This window comes from Colossoma macropomum, unplaced genomic scaffold, assembly GCF_904425465.1.
Source record: "Colossoma macropomum unplaced genomic scaffold, Colossoma_macropomum, whole genome shotgun sequence".
In the NCBI taxonomy this organism is placed as follows: Eukaryota; Metazoa; Chordata; class Actinopteri; order Characiformes; family Serrasalmidae; genus Colossoma; species Colossoma macropomum.
This window is the reverse complement of record NW_023494784.1, coordinates 34,085,350-34,097,153: the sequence shown is the minus strand read 5'-3', so window position 1 is coordinate 34,097,153 and position 11,804 is coordinate 34,085,350. Positions and strand designations below refer to the sequence as shown.

Below are 11,804 nucleotides of genomic sequence, written 5' to 3'. Positions count from 1 at the left end.
TTATACCAAATCTTATCCAACCCCAGTTACCCACTTTTTCATTTCATTACTTTTCTGTTTCCAAACAGGTTCCAGCGATAAGGTTGATATCAAACAAATTTGGGTTGATTGTGTCTGATCCAATGTTTGCTTTATCAAAGATAATTGAAGTTAATTGTATTTTTATTGCTTTATATAAACTGCTAATGTAATGATATTGTTCTGATATGATTCCGCAGTAACAGCAAGGCAAATTAAGTTTGTACGTAATAAGGTTTATATCAAGTATATCTGTGCCACTATTATTTGGCATTGTTGTTCAAAAGATTACCATCACGGTTTGTGTCATTGAATGTCACCTTCAGACATATTTTGGAGCAGAACAACTCAACATTCACCCACAATGCAGCTTGTACTTGGCCATGGAGTATCAGCTGAGTTGTATGTCTTTAATATCTATAGCTATTGAGCCCTGACTGAATGCCTGAGAGAGGACTTTGCATTAGAACGGTGTTTTCCAACCCTGGTGCTGGAGGCGCCCTGCTCTGTACATGTGTACATAAGTGTTTTTTTTTCAATACATCTGATCCAACTAATCAGCTCATTAACAACCCCTTACTGGGTTAAAGCAGGGAAGGCACTAAAATGTGCAAGGCAGTGGGCCTCCAGGATCAAACCAGTAGTAAATTGAATCAGCTGAAAAAGCACCTAACTATGCTGAACTGTGAAGCTGCATTAGAGAGTAAATAAAATATTTTGGTGTAGCGGTAATGTCTATTTTTATATCTTAACCTCTTTATCTTTATATTAACCTCTTTATCTCTAGGAGCCTGTTGTTGAACCCCCATCATGAACATCGGTGGTTAAACGTCAGTTGTAGTTTAGTGAACATCAGTAGTTTAATGTCACTTGTAGTGTAGTTGTAGTGCATTGTGTTTCTCAATGACGGCACTAATCGGCACTTGTCAGCACAGGCTCGACTGATTGATCATGTTAAATGAGCGCTGGAAGCCAGCAGCAGCACATACCGGATCTTCCCTTTTTCTTTTTTGATTACAAATACAGAATACTTACCAAGTCCTGGTATGGAGAATTATTTCTTTTCATGTGGGTGAAGAAAGTATAGGCATGTTGACCAGCCGTTACTGAGCATTGTGTTTGCGTGCAACTTTTCAAAGAATGTGTGGGGTGATGTTGATGTCGACAATCAGTCATCTTTGACTGCTGCTAGCGTTTACCCTCATCTAACGTTCTGAATTCAGTTCATGAAGGGCTAGCTAATTAGCTGATGAGCTGAGTCAGGTGTGTTTAATAAGGCAGTGTGTTGAAGTCTGCGGTGTTTTGGCCCATGAGGACTGGATCCTGACACATGTGCCCTAAGGGCTTGTATGTGGGCCCACACTTCGCCACAGTAGTTTCATGGCGGTTACACAGTAATATATATATATATATATATATATATATATATATATATATATATATATATATATATATATAGTTACTGAATACTTAAGGTTAATAATAGAATTTTAAGAGATTAAGGAGTGATGATAATGAATTTATAGTTAGAATTATTTTGTTATAATCTAATAATATTTCATTATTTTATAACTGAATAGCATGTATAATAGCACATTTGTGCAATTCCAGAAAAAAAAAAAAGTTGTTTATTAATTGTATAAGAGTGCACTGAGAGACACTTTGTGAGCAGGAAAACATATTTTTGTACATGTATTTTGGTCCAGCTCAAACACACAGTAGCAAAGCACGTGTTTGTCTGAGGTCTGGCCATACTGCTGCTGTATGATACAGAGCAAACAAACTTCAGTGACCTCACGGTATGAGGGAAAATAAACGAAGAGCTAGATTCCATCTCTTTCGTCTTTCCAGCACGCTACCACAGAACGTCAAAACATCCAAGTGATGTCCCTCCCCTGTCTTTGCCTCTTTTTAGAAGAGCCTTTGAGGAATTTCAGCTCTAGTGTTGGTTTTAACAACATCTGCCCTTGCTGGCTCTACCTTTAAAGAAGTTGTTTTTAGAAACCTTTGTCTATTTTGTCCTTCTGCCAGAAATGAATTCAAAAAGATATGGTTTAAGAAGATAAGTATTTCCAAGATTCAACATACTTTTTTTGTCCTGATTCAAGTACAGAGATCTGCGGCCTCAAGAAGCTTATGAATCTGTCGTCTCAGAATGAGTATGAAAGCCAAAATTGACCCAAGATTAGCAGCTTGACTTTCAACTCTAATCCTAGAGTTGAAAGCTAAATGTGGCAGAGCTTGTTTTGTTGCTTGACTGTGTCGGGGATAACACAGTACCAAGTAATGCTACCGTAATGTGATTTACCTTTTTCTGTAACAAAGCAGTGTAATGCATTACAGTTTAAATTCTTGTAACCACATTACAGTTACTGCCTTCATAAGAATTGTGTTACTTGCGTTACATCTTAAAGACAAAATAAATGATATGCTTTTAAAACACTATCCTTTTCTTTCCTCGTATGTATATTTTTGTGTGTGTGTGTTTGTGTATGGCACCTTTTTTTGTTACGTTCTGTCACGCATTTGCCAGTATCATGGGATGATATGGACTTCATTACCCAGAACTCTCCAATACCCACAATCCTCAGGGGGATCACATGACTTCTGACAACATCTAGCGCTCCTATCAGCACTCTCGTTCTCCTGAGTATTACCTATTTGCACCTGTGTTTTAGATCACATGATCAGGATAGGGCAGTTTTGAGCCCGGGCTTTAGTGAAGTTCAGTGCGAGGTATTGCTTCTTCACGAACTTACTGAGCGTTGTTTCTGATCATTTGCCTGCTGTGTATTTGACCTTTTGTTTCACTTTCTCAACTCTGCCTTTTTGCCTTACCCCTTTTTGGATACTGTTGCCTGTGATTTTGGTGTTCTGTGTTTTTGACCCTCTGGACAGTTTTTCGACTTGCTCTTTTGTCTTGCCCCTTGGTTTCGTTCACACGGTGATATCATCATCCTTGTGTTTTGTATTTGCTGTTTGGCTTTGACCCCTGCTTGTTTTTTGACTCCGCCTTTGCCTAACTCCATTAAAACACCTCTCGCCCTTTTTTACACTGCGAGCGTCTGGATTCTGTTGCTTTGTCAGACGTTCCACCTTAAATGGAGCAGCACTTACATTCAGTTACTTGTACAGGCACCTGAATGCAACTGCTGCACCATTTAAAGTAAAATGGGAATTTCAAATAAGAAGCCAACCTCAGCTTCATCATTTGTCTCTTATGAGCATCCCATACACTTAAGCCTATGACAGTCAGACATTACTCGAATTTGGAAAATATTGCTGTCATACACACTTACAATACAAGCTGGTCCATTGCTTGTTTCACACACAAGGCCCTGGCGGCATCTGATGCAGCTGACCAAGTCAAGCAGTTTCTCAGGCAGTACGGGAGAAAGCAAGAAAGGCAATCAGTCTGGTGTCCACATTAGGCTAAAGACAACCCCAAAAGACCATCCATTCATTTATTAGTCTGCTGCTTTTTCCTTTTGATTTGAAACATGTCTCAGTCAATTAGCTAAACAGGATTACATTGGTGTGGTTTGCACTGTCTGTATGTTGTGTTATCAGAGCTTATTTGTGGCCTATTGGTATAATGGTTCTGATGCAACTCCTCTTCCCTGAGGTAGATAACTTTTCCAGAAAGTAGTAAGTAATGTAAACCCATTCCATCTTGAGAGAAGCGGTTAGTAACTTCTTTGAGTAACTACCCCAACACTGTTGCTCGATCATAGCTTCTGTATGTATACAAGTGAGTGAGTAGCAGTGCTGGCTGAGGTGAGGAGTGACAGAGTGGCAGATGGTGAAAGCAGATGATTAGATGCTGTTCTGAGATCACTATGATCACAGCAGACTGAAGCTCTGAAGATTCACTGCTGCCACACACACACACACACACACTTGCCCTAACCGTGCTGTCAACAGAGCTGTCATCTCAATCACCCGCCTGGGCTTCTCTCAGCTCACATAACACCCATTATGTTTAACACACCACAACGTGGGGAAACACTTTAAAGAGAGCTACTTTGACACAACTGGCCTTTCTGAGACAGAAGCCTGAGAGCTTTTGGCCTTGGTGGTCACTCTTGTCTCTCATTTTGACTGAGAGCTCATGAATATTCAGTCTGCAGTGCTGTGTCCACATAGCTCAAACAACTTGGGTGATGAATACCAATCAGTGAAGTGTGGGAAAGACGACTTGGGGTCTGGATTCTTTTCACAGGTGTCTTTCACTCTACACTCCACTGTTATTGAAAGGATCCGGTGTTTGTTTGAATGAGGTTAGCTATGCCAGTTTGAAGAACAGATTTAATTATGTAGGTCATCAGATATCATCTAACAGTGACAAAGGGGATAGTATTTGGCTAATGGGAGAGCTTCCCACAGAGTTGACTCTAATGTGGAAATTGGGCATTTTCTTTTTCTTTGTCTTTATTTTATTTTCCATATTTGTTGATATTGCTCTGGTCTCAGTATGAATGTAATATAATACATGATAACTTGCTGTTAGTCAAACATCAGTTTAATGTAGGACTGTTCTGTTTTTTTTTATCTTGAAATAATTATTCCTTGAACATGCTGCATCAATATGTTGCTCACAAGATCTCCACAGTGTCTGTATTGCAGATATATATAGACCATGCGTATGAGGCCACAAGATGTGAGTTTCGCCATAAAGCAAAGTTGATGATTGCTATAACCACGTCATGACACGAGGGTCTTTATTGTAATAATCATGACATGGTGGTATCATTGTATTATTTTATTTATTTCTGACTAAAAGCCACTCTGACAAAATACAGTGTAAGGGCCAAGAATTTTAAACCAGCAGTTATAAGACAATATACTTCATTTTGCTTTGTTGCCATTAATGGACTTGCAAGTACAACCTTGTAGTTAAATGTGTAACATTATGCCAGGGTAGCGAATCCCACTCTAGCATTGCCTTGGTCAAACACAGAGTAGAACTGTCTGAGGAACACATCACCAAGGATCCAGTAGGGAAGACCATTTCTGTACTCTTCATGGGATTGGCTAATGCCACTCCTGCAGTAACCACTGGAATCTTCATCCTGTTCAACCACAATTGTGTGCAAGGTCAGTTGTTTTACACAGATTTGTAATTAGGACATATTATGGTTATTATTCATGCATATTATCAAATGATACAGGACAGGCCAGAAGAAAAGTTATAGACAGCTTTTGCTCTCTTACCTGAAGCACATATGCAGAACCCGGCAGGTGTAGGTGAGCTCCGTTCATGACGAATGTAAGTGGGGGAAGGCTGCTCACTTCACTGCAGTCAAACACGTACTGGAAGTGTAACACAGGCTTTAAACTACAGCAAGCCCATGTTCAGACTATTTACTTTATACGCTTTAGTTTTCAATAAAACCACAAAAAAACATTTAAAATGCACCTATCAACCTAACAAAGCAGGCAAAAATCTCTCAATACACAGCCAGTCAAAGGTATGTTAAAGTCAAGTTTGTGAATAATTTTAAGACAATGCTATTCGGCTTCACTTACTTGCTTGCTCGAGCTAAAATATGGGTTTCTCTAAAGTTCATGGCAAATTATCTTGGTTGTAGACTGCAGAGATCTTTTATGACGACTGCACTCTTTTTGTATGTATTATATGTATAATCAAAACGTTTCAGTACTCTAAATGTAGTTCTTGGGGGTTCATTGCATTTAATTTGCATTGACAAAGTATAACTCAAGCTCACATCGCCATTCTGGTCCTGTTGGGCTCCCAGCATTTGATGGAGAGTGTCCACATACTGCGGAGGGCACAACAGAAGAGACGTGCCTGTGTCTGTTATGGCAGTACAGCCAGACTCACACCAGCCTGTGGCCTGATGATTCACCTCAAATCTGAAAGCAAGAAAATCATAAATTAATAGTTCATGTTGTTAATAGTTTAATTAATAGTTAATGTTGTCTTTGTAGATTCAGTATAGCAACTACCACTTTAATGTTAAGAAAACACGGCTTGTTTTTTCTTGATCCTGTCAAAACTCCATGTTTTTTCTGGTTAAAGAATTAGTTTGTTGTCCTTGGAAGTTCAGTCACTTACCCATCAAAGACTAGTTGCCAGTGGCTGTCCTGCTGTACAGGAACCCAGTTGATTTGGCCCTGGTATTGAGAGGGATCAGTTCCACCGAACACAACCTCACTGCCATTCTCAGAGTCACTGTTTAATATTGCATTAGTTGAATTAGCTGCACACTCACTTATACATCAGATTATGATCATGTTTTCCTATTCCAGGGACAGATATTCATGAAGCGAAGCAATTAATGGAAGAACCAAGGTCTATTTATATTTGCATTACCTTCTGTGGAGGTCTTCAGTCTGACGTTTGAAGACCCCATTCAGTTTCAATTTTAGCTACTAACTCACATCAACAAGGACAACGGAATTATGGTTGATTGACTGAGATGTGTTGGAAGCAGGAAAGAAACAGATGTGTAAACTGACTTGGAGTTCTCAGGAACTTTTTTCAGGATAATCAAAGATCTGATTGGTAATTGGACTGGTTTGAAGTGTTTTAGAACAGTATGACGTTTTCTTTACCTGCTCAGGTAGAAAGCAAAGACTGGCTCCTCAATAACACCTTCTTGGATCATGGTGTCCACAATGGTTCCCTGGTCGGGTTTGAAGGCTAGGCCCATGAGTCCATCATGCAGAGGCCTTGCAAAGTGATTACCTGGCTCTGATGTGCTTAGTCCAATCTTCTGGTTTGTGACATTCAGTTCACCCATCTGAAAGACAGTGAATCATATAGCACACTGAATTATAGAATCATGGTCCTATAGGACCACAGCATTGCTCTCGAAGTCTTTTGTGTTTCTGCTGTTCAATTTATGAAGGAATTGAGAAGTTAGAGCAGAACCCCTTTAACTGCAAGGACCTTTATGTGGGTTCACACTTGAGTTTTTACTCTCATAATTTAACTACATAACTTAAATATTAGTTTCATACTTATAGCTTAGCAAATAAAAATGAGTCTTAATATCACACATAACTGAATAATAAGCCAACAGTTTAAAGGGCTGAACTGTGCACTCCTCTGGACCCCTCGCATTAAACCACATTCTGCTGAAATATTTAGCTACAGAGCGTAAGACCAGGCTTACTGTGACGGTGTCATAGCCAATGATACCAGCAACGCTGCCCGTTCCATACTTGATTGAAAATGGTTGGTTATTGCTGTGGTATGTGGAGGACTTGCTTGGGTCGAAGAGAGGATGATAGGCTGGGAAACAAAAGGAGAATTACCCTAAGGATAAAGGAACTGGAGATTTCAATACAGCACATGAGCCAGGCTGTAATTACAGGGTGTAATAAATAGCTAGGTGCTTTATTGACAGCCTTAATCCCTATTCATTACTTAATTATCTAAGACCAACTTAATCAAAGGATGACTGACAGCATTATGCCTGACACATGGCTCAAACACCATTTAACCCTGACGCCTCACATTCACCACACAACAGTGCGTTCTTTTAGCCACACTTTATACTGCAATTTACCCTCTTAAAACCCCAGGTTTGTTACGTACTAAGGCTTATTATTCAGTACAGGGACTTCAGTTCTAACTGGTTGAGCTATTCTTAGGTTATAGAAGTGTGTAATAAAACTTTGGACCCGTCTTCGGGTCCTGGCCATTTAAGGGGGTAACCCCATTAAACCTGAAGATCTGCATGTGGGCCCACAATTTAGCTTCTCACGGTCATAACTATAAAACTTATATATCAGTTCAATGGTAGCTAGTGAATAATTCAGTGTAGTTACTTTAAGGAATGTAGTTATGTAGTTAGTTTAAGGGCACTGTATAGTACCTAGAAGAGAGCCTGCCATTGGTAACATCCTTGATGCAGTCAAAGGACTCTCTGGATGTGTAGTTACTCCAGCTTTAAATGGTTAGTTAAGCAAGAGCTGAATGTGTTGAAGTTCTCCTGTATCTGTGGTACTCACTGCAGGCACTGCTCTTGCAGTAGATGGAGTTGACCCAAAGAGTGCTGGAGCCAGTGTCAAAATGGACATAAAAGTATTGCGGAGGTGTTCCTATACCGATCTTCCCGTAATAGCCCATCTGGAGATGACAGAGATATGGATCATTAATTTGTGAGCATACAAAGCATTGAGTATTACACAATTACCATTGTAATAAAACGCCTAGATTTGAAGGACTCTTTGGGCAGTTTTCCAAAACTCATCAGTTACACCAGGTTTTTTTTTTTTATCAAAGTTAATACAATTGCAATAAGTCAGTTCGCTAGAATGACTTTGTAGCTGTGTAGTATTTCTGTAGCTGATAAGCTTACATCGTCCTGGTTGGTGAGGTCCTCCGTGTAACCTTGCTCTGAACTATACTGTGAGTGTTTCAGGATTTCCTTGAGGAGCCCCCTCTCCTCTATTATGGTCTTCTTTTTCACCAGAGGAACTCTAGACGAAAGATGTGCAAAGCAGAGGTAGATGGTGTAATGATTTGTTGTCAATATTATGATAAATTACATCATGATATGCTATTTTGTGGTGTTATGGGCATTGTTAGTATATCCCAGAACACTGCATGCGTAATAACAATAACAGATTTAGACTAATTATAGAGAGACTGCAAACAACAACATATACTACATTATAATAGTTATGTGAATGTAAATATATTATACCATTACCTCATCATATCAATTTATTTTTCTCAGTTGTTTTACTACTTTGTCCTGTTCACTCTCTAACACTAAAACTTTACAAACAATTTTATAGCATTTTTTAATAGCATTTTTGTTCTGTATACAACTATCACAAACAAATAGCATTTAATAATAAACCACTTTTATAAATGTGGACTCTCTTGCTTACCTACAAAGACAAAAATCCAGTTCACTTCTAATTGTATAAATTGTACACATTCCCATCAAATTGTATTCCATCAACGTTATGGAAGAAATAAATGAATATTGCAAAAACTGAAGGACCTTTAAAACAGATGGAATTTGCATTTTATGGCTACTGTGAAAAGGGATTAACCCCTTAAACGGCCAGGACCCACCAGCAGGTCCGAAGTTTTACTACACTCTTCCATAACATAGGAATAAATCAGCTAGTTTGCATTGTAGTCTATGTAGTTACTGAGTAATAAACCTTAGTATGTCGTAAGCCTGGGACAGAGTTTAAGTATCGTGATGTTATATTTTTTTCCATAGTGCCCACCCTTAGCTCATATCAACATTATGAATCTGGTATTCCAAAATCCTCCTAACTATGGTTATTCAATGATGTTATGCTTGCTTTCTTTTCCCATTTCTTTCTTACCTGACGAGTCCCTCAGTGAGAGCCAGACAGAGCAGACCAAGTATCACACACCTCATGATGCCTCCACACACCTCTGTCCTCACACACAAACTCAAACCATCTGAAGCAGAATCATTTATAACCAACTCTTATCCAACTGCAGTGACTTTTATGACTCTATGAAAAAATGCCTTAGTGTGATAAGGATTTCTTCAAACAAATTTAGAGTATGTTGTGGCAAATTTGATGCTGGCTTTATCTAAACTAGTTGGCCTTATGTAAACCAGTTGTGTATATTATACATTATGTATGCTGATAATACAGATATTAATGCCAGATGCAGATTTATCACTGCCACAATCAGTGGGCGGTGTTATCTTAGAGATTTCAAAGCTATGTTTGGAGTTGTTGAATGTCACCTTCAGTTGAAGCATATCTGAGCTCTCTGTATTTTTGCAAAACATACACACAATTATGTTCTGCAAAAAGATTTTTCCCAGCTTGGTAATGATTCGAAGATGAATATGCTAAATCACACGCTACTGAGCTTGCAGTATGTCTTAAACCAACTGTTTAGCGAAAAATTGGTGTTGTTCAAACTGAATGTCTAAATCTTCACACGCTTGCCGTAATCCTAAAATGATATGCTTATGTGGTTTCTGACACTGAATGCACTCAGAAACAGAATCAGAATTTAAGTATATCATACATTCATGCAAACAGAGGAGAATCGTCATATTCAGAGTTTGTTTTGTTCTTTTTTCCCCAACCTAAAATGCATTTATTGGCAGAACAATTTATTTGTTATTCATTTAATGAAATTTAATTTGGACCAAAAAAAAAACAGCTTATTTATTTCATTATTTCTCATACATTTTATGTAAATCAGTTAATTAAACACAACACATAAGTGGAGTTCCACCAATTTCTGCACAGTGTAATCATTGAGATGTGAACAAGGTCATCTAGAGGGGTGTAATGTGAAATGGTGCATGGTGTGATGATAATATTGCATTTTCCTTGTGTACTATTTTTCCTTAGATAAATTTGCATGTCCTTTCCCACCATGAATGGAATAAAAAAATTGTTTAAGGTCAAACCTTTATCTCCAAACTATTGTAGGACAATGTCTCAGGCACCAGGCAAATGTATTCATAACTATTTCAGGTAATCCCTTTCTGTGAGGAAGCTTTTAGAGGTTTTAAACGTGCCCGATTCCTGTTGCTGCTTCGGAATGACTTTGTTTATATCTCAATTATTTCATTATGCAGAAATGAAAAAATTGAGCTTAAGAATCACTGTCATTGCGTCTTCTGAAACCATATTAGCAGGTCTATATGAGATATCCGACTTGTCTTCGCTGATTTACTACATTTACATGCTACATGACATTAAGTAAGGGAAAAGTATTAAAAACGAAAACTTAAAATAGCTTTTATGTCTTTCGGTTCTCTCAGTCTGAATGATGTGTGTAGAGTCATTAACAGTGCATGCTATTGTGAGTAGTGAAATGTGGTGAAAGCGGATAGATGCTGCTCTTGTCATATGATCAGCTTATGATCACAGCATACTGAACTAGAAACTATAGGTATATAGGTTTCCATGGTTCACCTCTACTTTTAAAGTAGAGTCAGCTAAAGTTGGTGAGAAATTTCCAAATAGCATAAGTCCACAGCTGCCCAGCTGTCATAATCCATAAATGGAAATATATTATGGGTTGACTGATAAAACTCTGAAGGAGACTACACCACTAATACATGAATACGGAACTTCATAATGTCCCCCCATAGTGTCTCCCCAGTAGTACCCCTGCACACTTGCCCTAACTGTGCTGTCAGCAGAGCTGTTGTCTCAATCACTCGCCTGTCTGCTTGAACTCACATAACACCCATTACATTTAACACACCACAGAGTGGAGGAATAGCTTTGACAGAGCTATTCAGATGCGTCCACACAGGCGGGTCTTTCTGAGACAGAAGCGTGAGGGCTTTTGACTTTTGATGGTCACTTTTATCTGTCATTCGCTCTGAGGTCTCATGAATATTCAGACTGCAGCGCTGTGTCCACAACTTGGGTGATGAATACCAATCAGTGAGCTATGGGAAAGAAGGACCAGATTCCATCCGCTGCTGTCTTTCACTTCTGTTATTGAGAAATCTGATGCTGGTGTGAGTGAGGTTAGTTAAGGCACTTTAGAGAACCAGTCTAATAATTATCAGGTATTAGCAGACACATTAATATAGTAATTATGGGATAACTGACAGCATTTTGCTAATGGTAAAGACCTCTAGTGAGCACGTAATTCCACAGAGGTGACACTGATATGGTATCTAAATGTTCCACAAATAAGTGTGACATTTTGTTGGTTTATAACGTATGCATAACCTGAATGTGCTTATTGTAGGATCTGACTGATATATCACTCAGATAATAAGTTAACAGGCAGTACTTGCTAATCTAACAGGCTCTAACATTCATTACAG

At 38.6% G+C, this 11,804-nt stretch overlaps 1 protein-coding gene across 1 annotated transcript; it reads right to left on the bottom strand.

Annotated features, from left to right (window-relative positions):
- Positions 1-4,765: 4,765 nt before the first annotated feature.
- Positions 4,766-9,475, bottom strand: LOC118807588 (gastricsin-like). Its single transcript, XM_036569628.1, has 9 exons — positions 9,343-9,475; positions 8,352-8,472; positions 8,002-8,119; positions 7,161-7,279; positions 6,598-6,785; positions 6,098-6,214; positions 5,748-5,895; positions 5,233-5,331; positions 4,766-5,090 (listed from the first exon to the last, which is right to left on the bottom strand). Exons 1-9 carry the CDS (start codon positions 9,396-9,398, stop codon positions 4,929-4,931), a joined length of 1,128 nt encoding a protein of 375 aa, XP_036425521.1. The 5' UTR covers positions 9,399-9,475; the 3' UTR covers positions 4,766-4,928.
- Positions 9,476-11,804: the final 2,329 nt, after the last annotated feature.